Source organism: Notechis scutatus, chromosome 4 (genome assembly GCF_049901735.1).
Source record: "Notechis scutatus isolate UNSWTSFEM ecotype Mainland chromosome 4, rNotScu1.2, whole genome shotgun sequence".
In the NCBI taxonomy this organism is placed as follows: Eukaryota; Metazoa; Chordata; class Lepidosauria; order Squamata; family Elapidae; genus Notechis; species Notechis scutatus.
The window spans coordinates 20,308,965-20,330,075 of NC_142012.1; the positions used below are offsets into that span (position 1 = coordinate 20,308,965).

Below are 21,111 nucleotides of genomic sequence, written 5' to 3' on the forward strand. Positions count from 1 at the left end.
CTTTCAGTGCAGTTTTAAACATGGATATAGTAAAGATGGCATTGCTTGCACTTGTAGATTATTTCTGGCAGGATTGGTATAGTGGTAGTACACCCTTTTGTTCTTCCTTTATCTCTATGTGACTTTTCAAATCATCAAATGCTTAGATTGGCAGGCCTTTTTTCACTAATGCTATAGTGTGAATGAATGCCATTCACTAAATGGTCAGCTGAGAAATTAGTCCATGACAAATCCAAACTGAGATATAGTATGATCACCTGGGATGATCCTAGCGACCTTCGTGGCAGAAATGGGGCAACCATAATATACAAATAGTTAGAAAATATCATCTTTAATGTATTAATGCATGCAGACACAAATGCAAGTTTGAAGTGGAATGCAGACAAACTAATCAAGGCACACAATATGTGCATAAGTCAAATTAATTAGCTTAATGTTGAAATAATTTTAAATTTGATTGTGCTAGATGCATCCTGCAAATAGTAAAAACCATGACCTCTGCTCGTATTTCTACAGAGAATGGTCTAAAAGCATATGATACAATTCTGGTACAAATATTTTGTTCATGCACATTTGCTTAATCAATTATTACGTAATATATAATGTACCATGACAATCATTATAGTATTCATAGCTCTCTGCTACTATTCATAGTATGGCTACTATAAAGATGACCAAGCAATTGACAACCCGTGTGATATTATACAGGAAAAGAAATTGTCACCCAATCATATTTCACTGAACAAAGAACATAACACATTCCCACATCACCACAATATTAAACACACGTCACCAAAATATTAACTGACAGTTTGTTCTAATATCATCCCTAAATATTGCTTCTCAATGTCTAATTTTGGTTTTAAAAAGGCAAGTGGTGATTAAGAAGGATTTACTTAATATGCACCTGGTAGCTAATTGATTGACAGTCAAACTTTATAAATGAGCAAAATTGCACTTCAGATATTTATCTACATGGAATAAAACATGCACATTTCTGAACTTTGAACATTGTGCCTGAATATTTTCATTCCAAAGTCTCATCCTAATGCTAGAATACTTGGGAGGGTTTTTTGAATCGAAAAGAGATATATCATTCCTTCTACAACCCTAAGTTTTTCTGTGGCCACTTTCTTTGGATATAGCTGATTTGAAAAAAACCAAGTTACTACTGGATACATTTCTTGGTGCTTTTTAGTGTTTGTCCTGATTTTTGCTAGCTATATATGGTAGTTCTGCTCCAAGGTACCAGAAGAAGAATAAATCATTCAGTACCAGATGAACCAAAACCAGACTACTGGAAGAAAGCTGAGTTGCTGTGAAGGCACAGTTGGAGTCATTGCAGAAGAACTTGATGTACGAAAAAAACAAAGGCAGTTGAAAAAGAGGTTGCCAGAAGATTAGGCAGCTAGACGCTATCATTGATAATGCAAAAATATAAATTTACAAGAACTCAAGCCATTACTGACAGATCCATTTTGGAATGACATTCATTGGGTCATAAAGAGTCAAAAGCATTTGAATAACTGAACAACAGCTACAGGCTAAGGGTTAGACATTGACAGCTGGTTCAGAGTGATGTTGACTTAGATTAAAAAACTGCAGAATATCTGAAATACCAGTTTTCAAAATGCTTTTCTATTTCTCTGCTGTCTTCCCATTAAGTGAATATTGGAATATCAGCTTCTAAACATCTTTCCACCATTTCATTACCTTGAATTAATTTCCCCAGCTCGCTGCCATATATGTTAGCCACTAGTAGCTACCAAAAAGGGTTTAACTAATAGTAAAAGTTTCTTTCCCCAAGCCAGATATGTTAGCTCTAAACTGTAGGCGACATAAAAGAAATATAGTGTTATAAAATTACAATTAAAACCAAACACCTCAGAAACTCCCCTTCCTATCCAAAATACTGAAATCCTACTTCTAATTGAAACCATAGGCAGAACACCAGATACAGGTAGTCCTCAACTTACGACCACAATTGAACCCAAAATGTTTCTGCAAAATATTTGTTAAGTGAGTTTTGCCCCATTTTATGAATTTTCTTGCCACAGTTGTTAAGTTAATCACTGCAGTTGGTAAATTAGTAACATGGTTGTTAAGTGAAACTGGTTTCCCCATTGACTTTACTTGTCAGAAGGTCACAAAAGGTGATCACATGACTCTGGGACACTGCGACCATCATAAATATGAGTCAGTTGCCAAGCATTTAAATTTTGATCACATGACCATGGGGATGCTGCAAAGGTTCTAAGTGAGAAAAATGGTCTTAACTCACGTTTTTCATTGACGTTGTAACTTTGAATGGTCATTAAATGAACTAGTAAGTTGAGGGCTACCTATACATTCAGAGGAAAGTTTAAATGACTATATGGAATCTTTACAGATTCTTAAAAGCTGGCATTATTAGAGTTATTTTAACACTGGATAGATTTCTAGTTGCATTTTTTTCTAAAAAGGAAGGCTATATGTATTTAAATAAATACAGTAATATGCCACAGTTCTGAAGCAAAACAAAAAACAAAACAGAGTAGCACCTTGCTGTTGATTAAGCAAAACAGGCTTTTAAAAAGACTGCTTGTATTGTTCAGTGTAAGATTTAGTGTTGTTGCAGCACTCCAAGTGGATAAATACCAGGTGTTATTAATTCAAACCTTCATGCAAGCACTTTAGAATTACTTCTTAAATAACAATAGTTCAACTAATAACTGTTATAACGTCTGAAAGACAGATATTGGGGAAAATTAAAAATGACTGGGAAACTTCAAGGCAGGTATTTTTATTTGCATGTTTGCTCTTCTGATTATACTTGTCACAGCCAACCTTTCTAAGAAGCTGAGGGAGAATTATTCAACTTCTACTATCTCTGTTGCCTTTTTCCTGCTTGTTGAAGTTGTTCATAATATACAATATTATACAATATGTAATATGTGGCATTGAATCACCATACAGTTATGTTAAAAAATTTGTAGACATTCCTGCACAAATTGATGCCATCAGAACTCAACGTCACCATTAGAGATTACATTTTTCTCTTAAATATTAACCTTAGCCTTATAGGATAAGGAAGTTGTGTGCCAATAGAGAAAAATAGAGAAGCATACAATATAGATAAGATTTTAAAGCCAGTAATCTAACCCATAAATTATATAGCTACAATAGCTGAGCTTCAAGTGTACTTAACCATATCATGGCTTGCTTGGGTTTGGCTTAGTACTTTGTGGGAACTCTGAGCTGAACATCCAAAAGTTCTAGCTTCTCTGATGAGGTATATGGAAGTATGCATCAGGCTGCCTAACCAAAATCCTTTATTTAGATCATATCATGGAAAGCTTTTGAGGATGAGCAGTGCAGTAGCCTAGAAGTGGAGCTCTCGCCTCACAATCAGGAGGTTGTGAGTTCAATCCTAGGTAGAGGCAAATATTTCTCTCTCTGAGCACAATGAGAATATATCTGCTGAATGTAACTCCACATTGGTGACAGGAAGGGCATCCGGCCAGTAATCACTCAGCTCCATTCAGTTGCCCAGACTCCACCCCTCAAGGGATTATGGGCTCATTAAAAGATGATGATGGATGGAAAGGTTTTGAAAATCACCACAAGAATCAGCAGTTGACAAAATGGCACATTCAGACACTATGGTACATATGACTATGTCACTATTTTAAAAAAAACAGTATTTGTTTTAAATATTGCCATCAACATTGTCAATTCCTACGGGTAGCAGCATTCCTTCTTAAGGTCTATGTGAATAAACCCAAACAACTACTAGCATTGCAAAAGATGAGCACGGATACTTGAGGACATTGTGTGCAAGCCAAATGTCAACAAGGAAAATGTTAGAAACTCTAGACTTCACCTCTCTCAAGTCAACCAAACTGCAAGCAGGTACCACCTAGCTCATATCTCTACTAACAACCACCAAAGGATCCAAAAGGATGAATCAAAAAAAGATACAGGGTGACACCTTCAGATGGACTTAGAGATGGACTTGAAGGCATTACTTTGTATGTCATTTGTTGGCTTTCTAAGATGTTGGCCTTTAAAGTATTTTTTAATTCTTTATTTTAATTGGAAGCATCCATAATGGATTATCTACTGTATTCAAACAGACTGGGAATCAATAGCATACATAGTATTCTATGTGGCAAAGGGCCTGCAACAGAAGTCAGGAACAGCTAAAAACACAAGTACCATTGTAGCTATGGGAAAAGTCATTAAGTAGGCCCTTTTACTTTCCAATGACCTGCAGATATGCGAAGTTAGTTAAATTGTACTTTTTGCACTGTACATAAACCAGAAAAGCAAAAATTCACCTGGTGATATGTGAGATAATAGGATACCTCTCCTGCAAAGAAGTAGAAGTTGAGAATGTTCAGTGGCTTTAATCAGACTTCTGCAAATAATTACTTTTCAAAATTGTTGGTCCACCGTCATCTCTCTCCACGCTGGCAAGCTACCAGGAATGCATTTCTTTTCAATTTTTTGCTCTTCCCTGATTCACAACAGAGACTTGTAGGATCATCCAGGCATCTCAGTGAATATATAAAAGCTGTCCCTGTTAGACCTATGTCATCAAAGGAACAAATGAAAGATACAATAAACTGCTAGTGTGTACTGAATAGAATAGAATACTTTATTGGCCAAGTGTGATTGGACACACAAGGAATTTGTCTTGGTGTAAATACTCTCAGTATACATAAAGAAAAGATACATTCGTTAAGAATCAAGAATCATAATGTACAACGCTTAATGATAGTCATAGGGTACAATAAGTAATCAAATCATACTAGGAAGCAGTCAATATAAATCGTAAGGATACAAGCGGCAAAGTTACAGTCCTACAATCACAAGTGGGAGGGGATGGGTGATAAGGAGTGATGAGAAGATTAACAGTAATAGTAATGCAGACATTGTTGAGGGAATGGACAATGTTGAGGGAATTATTTGTTTGGCAGAGTGATGGCATTTGGGAAAAAACTGCCCTTGTGTCTAGTTGTTCTGGTGTGCAGTGCTCTATAGCATCATTTTGAGGGAAGGAGTTGAAACAGTTTATGTCCAGGATGTGAGGGGTCTGTAAATATTTTCACAGCCCTCTTTTTGACTTGTGCAGTATACAGGTCCTCGACTGAAGGCAGGTTGGTAGTAATTTTTTCTGTAGTCCTAATTATCCTCTGAAGTCGGTGTCTATCTTGTTGGGTTGCAGAACCAAACCAGGCAGTTATGGAGGTGCAGATGACAGACTCAGCAATTCCTCTATGAAACTGTATCAGCAACTCCTTGGGCAGTTTGAGCTTTCTGAGTTGGCATAGAAAGAACATTCTTTGTTGTGCTTTTTTGATGACGTTTTTGATGTTAAGTGTCCATTTTAGGTCATGTGATATAGTAGAACCTAGAAATTTGAAGCTCTCTACTGTTGATACTGTATATCTAATGAACTGTTCATTGTTATCTCAGAGGCTTTTAAAGCATTCCTTAAGATTAAGACTATCCCTGAAAAGAAATTGCCATAGGTAACAAAAAATTAGGTAGCTGGATTGCTGAAGGGAGTGAGGCATTGTGTCGTATGATGCGCAGTATTACACTGTCAGTTTCCTATGGACCGAATTTAAGGTGCTGATACTATTTTTAAAGCTCCAAATGGCTTGGAGACTAATAGCTTTCACATTATACACTTGCATATTTATTTAGATCAGTGGGAGATGCCTTCAAAGGATGCCTCTGTTGCCAAAAGTTCAACTATTAAGTATATAGGAATTTACTTCTCCCCTGTGGTTTCCTGTCTCTGGTATGTTCTCTGTAGAAACTCTACATGCCTGAGAATTAGAAAACAGGATAAAAAATGCATCTCTTTTTCCAAACTGTTAATTTTAATGGCTGGTTTTAATGCATTTTTATTTTGAATATTTTATTGCTTTAAATGTTGGAACAAACCTAAAAATCCAATAGTAAATCAAATAAAAGATTAATGATATACACATATGTTTTTCTTAATCAATATAAGTTTGACTGTGCAATGTGACATCAATAGGTCAAAAATATGTTACATTGTTGTCTACAAGTTAAAAACATATGTATAATATGACTAGGGATCTGGCCAACAAAACAGATTAAAATTGGGGTTTTAGGATATCAGAACTCAGCAATTAATCATCCTTAACTTATTCATTTCTTCTAACTACACTTCAGTAAATCATTATCTTGCCAGTTACAATTTAAAGATATTATTATTGAATAAAGCTTTGGAGATGTTTGCTATGTCCGCAGAATTATCATTTAATTCTAAACGGATATTCCAAGCTGTCCTTTTTTCTTGTAAAATACCAATGCTAACTGCATGCATTTTACATAAATCAGGATAATCTATCATGCACATATCAAACTGTCTTGAAGGGAGAAAAATTACATATCTGCTATGTTTACTGGCAAAACTGGATGCAACCTACAGCCTGGGTATTGCCAGAGTGAATTGAAGGGTATATGTGCTACAGATTTAATAAATCAATAAATAATTTCTTCTCCCCAGGCCATTCTATATGCTTCAAGGGAAGAGGGCTTCAAGTGTTGTTTTTCCACATTTGTTGAGGGAATCATGTAATTTGGTGGGTATAAATTTACTGAAACATGGAAAACTCAATATACAGTACATGATACTTTGAGCCACATCTAGACACATCTACTGGTCAAGGCGCCAAGGTAGAAAGCGGTAGACTGAGCTCAAGTCCTTCTTAGCCTTTAAAGCCAGCTGGGTGAATTTGGGCCAGTTACTTTCTCTCAGCCCAATCAACTCACAGGGTTGTTGTTGTGGAAAATAGCAGGAGGAAGGAGTATTTTGTGTGTTTGCCACCTCAAGTTATTTATAAAAATATAAATAAATAAACCTGCAACCACTTTGTGAAAGTGGCCATTGTGTTGTGATGGTATAATGTTTGTGGAGAAAAAGTATATTTGTATAAAGAGAGCAAGAGCGAGACAGAATTGGGCCATTTTCACATTAGCTAATATTTACAGTGTCTTACAGAATCATCCATCTAAGGTTGAAGCAGCATATCACTAATTATGACTGGCATTACATTGCCATAGCAATAGTTGGGTGGTGCTATAAAATATTACAGATGACTAATAGGGAAAAGACAGGAGAAAGAGAAGAAAGTGATGAAATTGTTGACTGAGAAGATTGGCTGAGAGAAAGGTGAGGTATGAGTCAAGAATTAATTGAACAGGATTAACTTGGACAATGTTTCTGGAGAAACTAATTTCCTGGTGATCTCCAGGTAATGAATTGATTTCAAAGGACTATATATTGAAGTCCTTTGAGAAAAGGATGGCCTTTTATGAGATGAATTTTCTAGCTTAAGCAACACATTTTAGTATTTATTTGATTTGTCAATCGCTTACAAGATACAGGTATAAATATAGTTTTGAATACATGAGATAGATACTTATAAGAAAAATAAAAAAACAATAGGACAGGGACGGTAGGCACGATTGGTGCGCTTATGCATGCCCCCTACAGGCCTCTTAGGAAGGGGGTGAGGTCAATAGTAGACAGTCTAAGGTTAAAGTTTTTGGGGTTTGGGAAAGAAACCACAGTCAGGTAGAGTATTCCAAACATTGACCACTCTGTTGCTGAAGTTGTATTTTCTGCAGTCAAGTTTGGTGCAGTTAACCTTGAGTTTGTATCTATTGGGTGCTCTTGTATTGTTATGATTGAAGCTGAAGTTGCAGTGTATAGTTTGTATTCTATTGAGATTCAATAAACTTTATCCATTTGCTTTCTATGAAACACCTATTTCCAATGTTTTTCCAACTAACTATGGCATTGTTTGAATGATACATTACCTGGTATGAATTCTTTCTTTCCCATTCCTTATCATCGTATCAAGGCTGGCTGGACTTCTGTCCCACATGTCACTTTTTCTGTACACTCACAGTTCATATCTTTATATTTTTCTAACTCCTAGGTTTCATTCCTGTATCTTTACTTTTTGGGAAAAGAAGCCCTTCAGTTTTTAGATATCTAATTTGACTATCTACTTTGGTAGACTATTTTGTTATTATGGTCTCTGGTCTCTATTTACTCATTGTTATTCTCTATAAGTCTTACAGGTAGTCCTCAACTTACAACAGCTCACTTAGTGACCTTTCAAAGTTGCAACGGTACTGAAAAAAGTGACTTATGACCATTTGCACACTTATGACAATCTCCGTGTCACGTGATTTACATTTCAGATGCTTGAAAACTGACTCACATTTATGATGGTTGCATGTCCCGGGGTCATGTGATCACCTTTTGCAACTTTCTGACAAACAAACTCAATGGGGAAACAAAATTCACTTAACAACCATATTACTAATTTAACACCAGCAATGATTCACTTAACAAATGTGGTAAAAAAAAGTCATGAAATGAGGCAAAACTCATTTAACAAATTTCTCATTTAGCAACATAAATTTTGGGCTCAATTGTGGTCATAAGTTGAGGGCTATCTGTATTTTTGTTGTTGCTTTAAACAATAGGACCCTTTTAGTCTCTAGTTACAGAACCTTGATATCAAAATTTTAACTTTATTAATAACTCCAAAACTTTCTTGCAACCATTGGGGTGCATAAAGGACCAGTTATGGTAATTTTTTAAGGTTCTTAAAGTACAACTTGCAAAATAATGAGTTAAATGTTTGAATTAATCAGAAAGAATCATTCCATTGATTCTGACCTTCCAGCATTTGTCATCTTTTATGCTACTATTAATGCTATTGTTATATCTATAGTATTAAAGCAAACTCCTAACAGTGCCAAACTCAGCAAGAAGAGTCAGCACAATAGGCTTTGATCTAACTCTTTTGATTTTTCTGTAGAAAGAGAGAAAGGCAAACAGTGATCCTGCCAGCAATTTTCCATTGCCTAAAGACAAAACACAGGAAAAACTGCTGATGCCAGCTCTGATCGTCTTGCCGCCAACCAAATGGTAAGTTATTGAGGGACAAATGCAAATGTTCAAAGTCACACTTGCATCTCTCATAATGTAACTAGGCACTGCTGCTCATTTTTGATAATAACTTAACACTTTTTATTTTTAGCTGTAGTGGCATGTCTTCTAGCTCCTTTGCTCTTTGTGTTTTCTGACTTCCTTTCCTCTAATCCAGATATGGAGTATTTTTCACTGTGAGGAAAAGTGTCAACTCTGATTTGGACCTGGCTGAGGCCATTTTGGAGGCTTCAGGGTTCCCACACAACAGAGAGAGGGGGGAAATAGCTAGATGGGGTTTTGTAGCCAAAACAATCAAGTTTTCCTGTGGGAACCAAGAACATTCCAACAGGTGCTGGGAAGAGGAGGAGTGAAGTAACCAAGCAACCAGCCAGCACCTCTATTGGACAATGTGACTAATGATTTGGGGGAAGGGGGAACTTTCATTTTTTAATTAGGTGAAAACTGTGGGAACTTTCAAAGTCAGTTTTCACCAGTTGTGCCAATATGATATATCTAATAAATTGTTCTTTGAGGAGTCTTCCAGCCTCGGAGTTCTGCATTCCATGGTTGCATTACTTGGAACATTGGTAAAAGATGCAGGAAGCTGACTTGTCCCAGTTTAGATGATGGACATCTGCAGCAAACCAAAATCATGTCAAAATGATGGCATGTCCCTGGTGACATCATTACACCATTCCCATCATTGTGTTCTTGTGTCCGATGGAAGCATATGAGTCACAGTATGTGTGTGATGACATTGTGAGACATGTGTCTCCACTTGCTTCTCTGTCACCTCATGCAGATACCAATGATTTTGTTAAGTACAAAATACTGAATTGGTTGCATTCTCGTAATGCGCTTAACTGAAATCAGCAAATCAAGACTTTTTAAAATTCTAAGAGGATCGGAAATAGAACGCTCATGTTTCCAACACAAGCTGCATGGGACATTGGCAATCTCATGCAACATACCGTATGTGACTAGAATGTAGCTAGCTAGTTTGTGGCTTAGTGTTTTATACAAATTCAACAAGTGTGACTAATTTATCTTTTTTTTTTTGTTCATTAGATTAATATCCCATCATTCTTCCAACAGCTGAAGATGGTATACTTTCTTATGATCTTTACTACAACTGCTACTCTGTGAATTGAGTTGTGCTGAAACCAGGGGTGGGTTTCTATCGGTTCTGTCCACCTCTGTAGAACCAGTAGCTCCGAAGAGCAGCAGACATAGAACCAGTTCTATGTCTGCTGATGTTTTTGTCCACCTGCCCACCCGGACTCTTATCTGATCTTTATTTCTTGATTTTTCAACTTCAGCTGCCAAACAAGGCACAGCTGCAGTTTAAAAAACAGGAAAAGAGGGCTGTTTCAAAGGCTGCTTCTCTGCACGCAGCGTGCTGATGATGATTTACAGGCACACGCTCACAACTGTGCAGAAAAGCACATCATAAATCACCGAACCTTGTAAATCCTGAACCGGTAGTTAACCCTGTCATATCCCACCCCTGGCTGAAACTACTACTTTGAGAATTGGGTTGTCTTAGCAACTGATCCAAAATCACCCAGTGAGTTTCCATGGTTAAAGGTAGATTTAGGTCTAGTCCAACACCTTAACTACAGTTCAATGAACTTATTTGGTAAATTAAAATTATAAAAAAGATCTGTGTAAATCAGGTCATCTAATCCAACACAAAGCAGCCAGCTATCTCTAGTCAGTTCCAGGCTACAGGCAACAGATCATTTACGAATGAAGGCAAATATACCTGTCCCAGGATGATGTTGCAGGATCCAGTCTGATAAACCTGTGATCCCAATGACCGACCCAGATTGGATCCTGCGATAGATCCATTGTCTTCCTCCATTTCTAGTCCTCAGCAACTGGTATTCAAGGTAATCAGCCTATGATCCACAGGTAGCAAACAGTCAGCAAGATGAACAGTCATTGTTACTCCAATCCTCATGTGTTTGTCCAGTCTCTATCATGTCTCCTATTAGCTATCTTTTTTAAAAAATAAACTCAGAAAACTGGATTAAAACTCAATAATGTTTAGTTCAATTCTCCATCGTTTTCCAAATACAGCAACTTCATTCTCCGTACAATGTAGTAAGGAGAAGAGGCAGAGTCTGTGAACAGAGTCAAGAGAGAAACCAGTCTGGAGTTGTTACATTGCCACAAGTGATCCAAGTTCACCCCCCGCCCCAAATTCCATTGACTCTTATCTAGGGCCAATTTAGTGCTGTTAGATGAGTGAAGATGTAGTCGATTCTTAGTATGCCAGTGTAATTTGCCTATCCCAGGTCCTCAGGAAGGAGTCAATAGGTGGATAAAAATGCCAGATGTGGTCTAAAGATCTGCTTGGCTTTGTAATAATAATGATGAATTATGCTTTTTTGATAAAATCATATATTTTCATTTATAATTGCTGTATGCTTTGGTCTGGTCATATGTGCTACCATTTTATCTCAGTTTATCCCTTTATCCCCATGACCTTGGTTATTTTCAATTATTTGGTACTCATTTAACATTATTCTATCTTGTTCTTTCCTTACTAATCATGGCTTTCTTGAGTCAGAAAGGATGTATGGTTTCTTAGAAAATAGAAAACAGAATTCATTCAGCCAAGTTTGCATGACTTAGCTGAATGGGACCCTCCTTTGAGAGGGGTATATATCCATCCAGAAAGAATTATTTATGCAAGATCCAAGTGTGCCTTGCTGATTAAACTGAAACGCACAGCACTGTATTAAATTAATGGTGCCTCAGAGTCTCTTGCTTTCAAGCTGAAAGGATTTCTTTCCTTCCCTATGAATACTCTATGAAATTACTAATTAAGTTTCTTTCTACAAATGTACTTTCCGTGGTGCAAACAATGTATACTATAAAACACAGCAAAAGTGACATACCAAATTTAAGGAATTTAGAGTGGATTTATTTGAAGCAATTTTCAAATATTACAAAGCAATTTTCCATTACTAATAGGACAGACAACAGGAGATCTACTTATTCTTCATTCCTTTATTCAATTTATTTTAAGAAGAAATGCATGGACTGGGGAAGGAAGCCACAGTATTTTGAACAGAGGGAGATGAATGAAAATTATATGAGAAAGTTTTTTTTAAAAAAATGGTTTTTGTTTTGTTTTTGTTTTAAAGAGGAAGCATTGCTGTTTGATAAGATTTGAATGGAGAAGATTTGAATGAGCTCACCAATCATCTACTTTGGAATTTGGAAAGGATGAGATTTGAGTGGGGGTTTAGTGGAGGTTGTCCAATCAGCTGAGTGGGAATTTAAATTCAGGCTGACTAATCAGCTGGGTGATTTAAATGGAGCTGGGCAATATATATGGAGACTTATCAATTCTCTGTGAGTCTCCTTTATTCTCCCCAATTGGTGGCCGTTTAGAATTATTTTTGGTGATTTGATTTAAATGGAGACTGTAGACATCATTCCAGTTCTTCCTTCACTGGAATTCACAATCTGTTTCAAAAGGCAGTTTTCCTGAATAAAAACCTTCTTCACACCTCTTCTTCTCTAGTCCCTTTTTTTTTCTCCTTTGATCACTCTTTTCTCAAACTGCCATTTAACTTCCAGAGTTAGAGGGTAAAAACATAAATTAAGGCGCTGCCGCTTAATCTCCATACTCACCCCTTCCGCTCTGGAGTCTTTGCTTTTTAAGTTGTTTCTGACTCGGGTCCACAGTAAATATTCGAGCCGTTTACCTGCTCCTTCCTCCCTCTGAAAAATGCACAGCAGTTGGGTAGCTTCTAAGCTTGCAATCCTTGCCGGCAGTTGCCACAAACCCACAGCTCGTTCGTTCCCCGTGTTGGCTTCCCTCTCCTGAGACCAGGCAGATTCTTTAGACCAGGTAGCTGCTTTTCACTAGGCAGCTTTTTCCTCTCCAGGCAGATGAAAGGAAAGCTGCTGAAGAGGGGATTCCTGGACCCTCTTTCTAATTTCCTCACAACAACCCTATAAGGTGGTTGGGCTGAGAGGGACTGGCCCAGATTCACCCAGCCAGCTTTCATGTCTAATGCAGGACTAGAAGTCTGCAAATTAGCATGCAATATTATGAACAAGATTCAGAGCTCTTATTCATAGCTCTTAAGCCACTTAGCCTAGGAATAATTTTTAAATCATGTGAACATTACATCCAAACTCTGAGTGATGGTACTTAAAATGTAACAAATCTTGAGAAGAGAAGCTATCTGAAATAATTTGTTGTTTTGCTGTCATAAAATTAACTGTTGTACTTTTTTTCAGATCTTCCTGAAAATCATCAATCTTTTTTTCAAAACATCCTACTTAAATAAAAGTAATTTAGAGAAAATTGTGCCTTAACTTTGTTTCAGAGAATTCTGACAGCATTTTGGAAGATCCATCAAGATGACTGACAATTTTGTATTCCATACCATAAGCTCTAAAAGATATGGAATATTAGAATATATTATAATAATATGACAACAAATTTATTCTGACATCATACCATTTTTTTCATTGATGCCTTCATTTAAAAGAAAAAGACATCAATTACTATTTTGATTATATATTTATCTTATTTTATTTTTGCTACAAAAGCACTCGCAATGTAAAGGCAGATCATGATAATAGCTGTGCCAATACAAAATGTTTATTCATGTTAACCAAAGTTCACTCAACCCAATTTTCCCCTAAATATGGTCCCCTAAATGACCATACAGGCTGTTTGAAGAAGATACCACACACTAAAATGCATCTTGCAGGTGTCAAAATTTTTGAATGCAATTAAAATTGTTGTTGAAAGAAAAGTGCTCTGTGCTAATTTGCTACAGATAAGGAGAGGAAATGATTGCTTTTAAATGAGATACAGAATTTCATATTCTAGCTGAATTTAATACATCTACTGCAGCAGTGGAGGTGAAATAGTCTAGAAACGTCTGTTTAAGCCTTCAATGCTTGTTTTGCATTTATGAAGGGAAACAGCAATTATAAATGTATATGCCATTTATGTATATATCAAATGTACGTAGGTAAAGCTATTGTAGTCAGATGAAAGAGGATCTGAGCAACTTGCCTTCAGCACTTTCCTTTCCTTCATTCCTTCCTGTGGGTCACAGGCCTAAAGAGTACTAGTACTAGGTTCACTGAGGAAGATTATAATAAAGCTCAAAAAGTGGTAACATTTGCCAGTTTTAGGCAAATACTTTTCCAGAGTTGGATTTTTAACAGGAGGTGCCAGACCAAGTTGAGTTCTCTTATATACAAAATATGGGGTTAACCATGAGCTATAGGTACAGTATGCATCCCAAGCAATGTTTGACAGTTTGCAAGAACCTCTGCTTCAGGAAAGCTTAGAAGCTATGACAGATCTTTTCACTGAACAAACTCTCTAGAAAATAGAGTCATTAATCCAGTCAGATAAGACTTCCACCCTGATGATGTCTTGAAAGTCTCTAAAAGAAATTGGCTGTTCTTCCAGGTTTTGGATAAAGTAGTGATGGAGCCCCTGTTCATTACATTTTATGATACACAGAATGTGGTTTTTCTGGTTGCAAACTGTCCTTTCTTATTGTTTCCTATTTTTTTAATACCCAGGTTTGTTCTGAGGTTGGCTCTTACTTAATCAAGTTGGTTACCATGTAATTAAATTGTAATAAAAATAAAATCAATAAGAAGAGTGCCCAGTAAAGTGGGTTAGTCTGTGCTGTTATTAAATAGCAATATAATGTGCAGCAAAGTTCTTTTCTTGTAATTAGAAAATGTACAGAAAATTGAAATGCATGTTTCAGTCATATGAGAAAGGGAGGTGGTGGTTGGAATTGGACAGCCTTAACAAATCAAATCAAATCAAATCAATAAAAATCAATACAACTGCCTCCTAGGCAACTTCCCAGATGTCCTTTGAAAACTCAAGTGCTTAAAACAGGCCAATTTATTAGGACCACACACATCCCTTCCCACAAAGGTCAGTGGTGGGCATCAATCTCAAGATGACAATGACGTGGTCATGACAATGGATTGATAATTTCTATTTCAGATCACATATTAACAGGAGGAAGTATTACATGACTGCTTTCATTCTCGTTTTGATTCATCCTATGAAGATAAGCTAGCTGTTACTCTTTGGGGTTCACATCCTCTACTGGGAATTGAACTCATGACTACATATAGAAGACTATATGTAGCTTTGAGATCCTTGTGTTGTTTTCCTACAGAAGTTTCATTACCTAACTAGATAACTTCATCTCCCGACTTTTGAAATATTTTATTCCCTGAAGTGAGATTGGCTCCCACCCTTCTGACCTAAGAGTCTTAAGATCTGGCTCTGGACCCCAATGGGGGAATATCACACTGGAGATGGTTGATTAAGTAAGAGCCAACCTCATCTGCCCCATCAGGGTCCCTCCTGTTGCATCATGTGATGATGATTTTATTTTGATTGTAATGTCATTTTACTGAAATAGGAATATTTATCTCAGATGAATGTAATGTTTTTTATGCTGTAAGATTCCAAGAGTTGCTTCAAAATGAAATGGGCTGCAAATAAATTTAATAAAAATATAATTGGTATTAACCTAATACCAATGAGGCAATGAAATGTTTGCAAGGAAACAGAGAACACCAAAGACCCCGTAGTTCAACCCTGAACTACAGATAATTATTTTTTATCAGTATATACAGCTTTACATGCCAGCTTTAGGAGTAATCCAGGTTCTATTGCCTTCATCCAGCAATTTGTGGAACAATGTATTCGGTCACTGCCAGAATCTCACCACCACTGGGCTGGCAGAGAGATATAATGAATGCCTATTTAGCAAATTTAAGAAATGGCTTTACATCCTTTGGTTGCTTCTTTTCTGCACCTGGCATAATGCCATCTACCCTGAAAAGAAATAGCATAAGAAGAATGTGTGTATATACATATCACTACATCTCATTTAGTTCTTCTCCTATATTGGATTTCATTATATGTATACCATACATTCACACTCTATAGTTAAATACACCCATAATCTAGTTAATTTGCAGTGGTATTTCTGAACACAAAACAGAAGGGGAAGGGGAGAGGAAAACATATCACTATTGCATAACCTGAAAGGGACTATAATAGATATTATCATGCTTTAGTATGGAAAGCATCCCTGTCATAATGACAAAGACCTAAACAATTCAAAATGCCCATTCTCTATGCACTGCTGAATTAGAACCTGATTATCCATTAGGAGCAGAATGTTACCAGCCCGGGCCTTCTACACCTTCAGCTGCGAAGTAGTTTATGCATGTATGTGTGAAGCCAGGAGGTTACTGATACCATGGCTTAATTAAATATGCAATGAAGAGAGGGGCATTCTTTGCTGTGCAAACACCAATTTGAACCCTAGCTATTCATCCATCTAACAGCAAATCGGTTCCTTCCAGACCCATAGGGTCCTCCTGTTCCTGGGTTTCGTTTCACCCACTGCATCTTACCGTGTGTTCTGCGAGTAAATAGAGAATAATTATTTTAATATGGCTTTTTTAAAGATAAAAATCATCAAGCAATTTTCTTTCAAAGAATTCCGCCGCATTCCTGTAATATCAACATTCAACCCCACCCCGGACGTCACGACCACTCAGGCAGATCAAAGTCAGGTGCGACCGACGTGTTGCTCGCGCCCCCGCTCTCCGCTCCCGCCGCCGCCTCTCTCTCCAGCTGAAGCGCTAGCCGCCCCTTCCTCCTCCTCCTCCTCCGTGGGTGTTGCCAGCCTTTGCGCTTCTCACGACAGGCCTTTCCCGGCTGTACCCAAACGCCCGAGTTCCAGCTCCAACCGACTCTTCCCGTCCCCTTGTCCCCACCCCCCCCGTTTCTCCGGCTGCGGAAGACTCCTCGCTTCTCCTCCCCTGAAGGCAAAGGCACCGTCAGGGTGGACCGGCCCGAGCTGGGGCGGCGGCGGCGCAGGCGCTGGCCCTCCCTCGCGCAACCACCCCGGAAAATTCCCCTCTCTTTCTCCGCCTCCTTTTTGCCGCCGAGAGCCACAGCGCGAGCGCGGGCAACCCTTCGCCTCACGGCGGCGGCGGCGGCGGCGGCGCGCGCGTGCACCCGAGCGCCCTCAAGAGAGCCACACGCAGCCAGGCGCGGCAGGAAAGGCACGGCGCGCTCGGGCTGCCCCTTTCTTGCCTGCTGCTGCCCACCTCCGCCTCTGCCCTGCCCTGCGCCTCTTGTTGGCCGCAAGCAGCTGCACTAGCCCCGGGCCCCGCCTGTTTCTCCCTGGCGCGGGAGAGGCGGAGAGCCAAAGCAGCCCACGAGCAGCAGTAGAAGAAGCCGCCGCCGCCGCCGCCGCCGGGAGGGGGGAGAAGAAGAAGAAGAAAAAAAACCCTCGTCTTCTTCCCTTGTCCTGTGGCCGAAACATGGGTAAGTCGTCCCGAGCCCGGCAGGTCAGCTTCGTTTCTCCCGGGCTCGGTCAAGGTCCGCTGAAGCATCCCCTCGAGCGGGTTGCTCCTCGCTTGCGCTAAAGGGACAGCCGGCAAGCCCTTTAACCAAGCCCGCCTTAGGGGCGGATCAGGACGGCGGTGGTGTAGCAAGTCGGGGCGCGTTCCCCCCCCTCGCCCCCTCTTTTTTTTAGGGAGGGGAATAATCCTTCATGGATCAACCCGCCCCCCCCTCCGGGTGGCGTGCTTCTCTCCTCATGTCCGAGCAACGGGAGAAGGAAGCCGACTACTTGTAACTTCCTCATCCGCACATCCCTTCGCTTTCGGATTCCGCGGGGGAGCCGGAAAAAAGCAATTGTGCTTTTTATTCCCCTCCCCTCAGTTAAAAAATGTCGGTCTCTCTCGTGACGCTGCTCGGCCAGGATGTCCGTTGAGAGGACAGGAGGCATGCAGGTATCCTTGAGTCAGGGGTTTCCAACCTTGGCAACTTTAAGCTTGGCGGACTTCAACTCCCAGAATTCTCCAGCCAGGTTTGCTGGCTGGGGAGTTCTGGGAGTTGAAGGCCGCCAGGCTTAAAGTTGCCAAGGTTGGAGACCCTGCTGCCTGAGTGACCTTAGTCACTCAGGGATGCTTGAGGTGGCAACTGCAAATGTCTTTCAAAGAAGGAGCTTGGAATGGGAAAGAAGTGGCCTTGAGTTCAGGTCTCGGTCCTGCCAGCATCATTTAAAGGCAGAGAGTCTAATAAGGAATCCCAGTTTTTTAATGAATTAATCATTAGCATTTTTAGTTGTCAAAGTTTCCAGTTATTTCATGCTTGGCTTATCCGAGCTGGAGGTCATTTCATTGAAATAAACTCAGTTTGGCTGTAGGTCTAAGACTTCTGTTTCCTCAGCATTGTGAGCATTTGTTCTTGCTGTGTAAGGTAATCTGCCATGCATGCAATCTTCCTTACAGGGGCTCTTGTGTACGGTACATCATTAGATTTTCTTGCTAAGGATGAGAAACAGGAGTTACTTCAGACAGAATAGTCTGTTGTGGAAAGAAAGACAGACATGACTGCACGGTCACTTAGTAAAAACAGTGAATTAAACTTCACTAAACATCTTAAGGGAAAAGCTCCAATGGTCAGAGATATCACTTACTAACTCAGCATTTCCAGGCCACACTTGCCCAAATGTCAGTTGTGCTGAAGTCCCTTGGACTATTTTACCAGTGAGCACATGATGCACCCACCTGGATTAAACTACTGAAAGGAGGCCTAGTCTGGATCAGTGCCTGGAAGGGAATCCATCTGGTAATGGAGTATAAAGTCACCTTGGATTCCAATATAGGTGGAATTATTCAAATATATTAAGGAAAGAAATACAATGGTTCCATGCTGTTTGCTTGTTTTGAGTCTTATTATCTTCCCCCTTTACATAAATTGTCTTTTCAATAAATGGTTTGTGTTGTATATATGTGAAATGGAGAGAGTGATTAATAAAATATCACAATCTCTCATTTTAAGCAAACAGTGCCACCAAAATAATCTACCTTGAAATACCAGGATTAGTGGGGGGTTTTAAAAAATGTGGCCTGTTCATTTCATTAATTAGTCATTGCTGTAATTTTTTCAAAACACTGAGGTTGAGTACTGAATGCCAAACCTGATCTTGCCTCTTTTTTCAGAAACTGTTGATAATAGCACAGACAAACAAATAAGACAATCTCACTAGTGGCTTTAACAGATATAAGAGAGGCGATTCTTAAATTTCACATCAAGAGTTCTGGAACTTTTAGGGGCAACAATGTTCATAGAGGGAAACCAGTTCCTTGCAGATAGTGAAAATGCTTTTGGGTTATTGTTTTTTCCCCCCTATTATCTCACTTTACAGGATAAAATATTATATAAGCTTCTTTGGAACTCCACAAACCATCTTGCTTCTGGAGTAGCCAGAAGCCCTTGGCTGTCCCCATTGCTAATCTGTGCCCTGCATCTATACCAATTACCCACTGATAGATGTTATATACATGTTCAACACTCATTTTAGACAAAATGACTGGTTTTCTCCTTTACTTTTTCTCTCGTCCGTAAGAAAATATCCAGCATTCAGAGTACTGAATTGCAAATATAAGGTGGGTCAGATTTTAGGACTCTTTGGCTTCTCTATGCTGGTCTGGTCTTCCCATTTGTGTATCTATCTATCTATCTATCTATCTATCTATCTATCTATCTATCTATCTATCTATCTATCTATCTATCTATCTATCTATCTATCTATCTATCTATCTATCTATCTATCTATATTCATGTGTGTATGTGTGTGAATGAAATGGCAAATACAAATTTTAATTGAAATGGGGATCTAAAAAAGAAATGGCAAATACAAAGATTAAATGAAATAGTGAGGATCTGCCACTATTGGAAGCCTGCAGAGAAGCTGGTGTCCACCAACTGAAGAAGGAAGGTGATATCATGAAAAGAATTCAAGAAATAAAGTACTGAAGTACTGAAAGAGATGGTAAAGGTTGGAGGCTGACTAGTGACTAAAGGGAAGGGGTTAGTTCCTGTCTCCCCACAATCCCAAAATACACTTCTGGTCAATCTTAGTAGTCACCAGATTTTTCCCTTGAGGGTAATTGGTAAAATGTTACAGATTTTACACACCTTGAAATTGATTCATAAGATTTGTGTTAAATGAAGAAGGAAAATATACTGCAGTTACATAGTTACAGCTTATGATGACTTAAGTTTGCCTTACTTATAAGGTGGGAATCAGATGAAAGCAACATCAAATGAACAACGGAGAAAGTTGTTCCGGCAAGATTTGTGGTGTACTAAGGTGCAAGTGGGTAGAGGGCCTGATGCTGCGTTAACATGACCTCTTACCATGTTTATTCATTCTATTTAATTATTTACATTTCTATACCAACTAAGTCCATGAATTGTAGATGCACAATATGCTAGCATGGTTGGCTAATTTATAGTTCATTTTTTTTCATGGCAACCTAGCATAAACAGTATCCAATACAATGCCAGATATTTTCTCTTTATGGAATGGTGATTTCTCAAAGTCTAAAGATTTAAACACTCCAGATTAAATCTTGGTCCTAAATATTATTAATACTTTCATAGTACGTATTGTTTCAGTACTTGTAGTGTCTTGCATTTATTATTTCAGACTCAATTTGAAGGCTCCTGGGTTTTTTAATTTATACAGCAAGGTGGGTTGCGAAAATATAGATGAGTCAGTCTCCCAGAAGAATTGGGATATTCCCAGAATGCTCTAGTTATTTCTATAACTTGTTTCACCCTGAAAATCTTACCTGCTCAAGGCATCAAAATCTTAAATGCTTTGTAGGAGGCTAAAAAAATTGGTAGTAAAAAAATGTCCAGCTGGGTCACTTAAAGGTGGTGATGTCTGGAAAAAAAACACGAAAGCTATTTTAATTTCTTTGATCCACTCAGAAGTTTTGGCTGTAACTGAATGAATCTGTCTACTGCTTTTGCCTACATTTTGCATATCAGGAACATAAACATGCGATGTAAATCACTCAAAAAATAAAAGTTGTGTTCCTGAAGGTTTATTTTCAAGGGAGCATAGGACTTAAAAGTCCTGATGGTCAGCTGTTGAATCCTATATGTCCATACTTTCAGAATTACCTCATATTTGCTCACTATAGCCGTATCTTTGTATATCGTTACACACAACTATTTATTTAACACATTTGTAAATATTTAACTTCTAGCATTTAGTTGTATACCTTGT

The 21,111-nt window shown here is 38.5% G+C and overlaps 1 protein-coding gene across 3 annotated transcripts in view; it reads left to right on the top strand.

The window, feature by feature from the left end:
• The first annotated feature begins 12,546 nt into the window (after positions 1 to 12,546).
• Positions 12,547 to 21,111, top strand: part of RAP1GDS1 (Rap1 GTPase-GDP dissociation stimulator 1) — an 80,572-nt gene continuing 72,007 nt past the window's right edge. Inside the window, exon 1 of one of the 3 annotated variants that reach the window (XM_026672671.2) lies at positions 12,547 to 17,345. In XM_026672671.2, the coding sequence (XP_026528456.2) occupies positions 16,463 to 17,345 (883 nt within the window). In that variant the 5' untranslated portion in view covers positions 12,547 to 16,462. The remainder of the gene's footprint in view (positions 17,346 to 21,111) is intronic. The other 2 variants (XM_087962881.1, XM_087962880.1) reach the window with 2 other exon arrangements.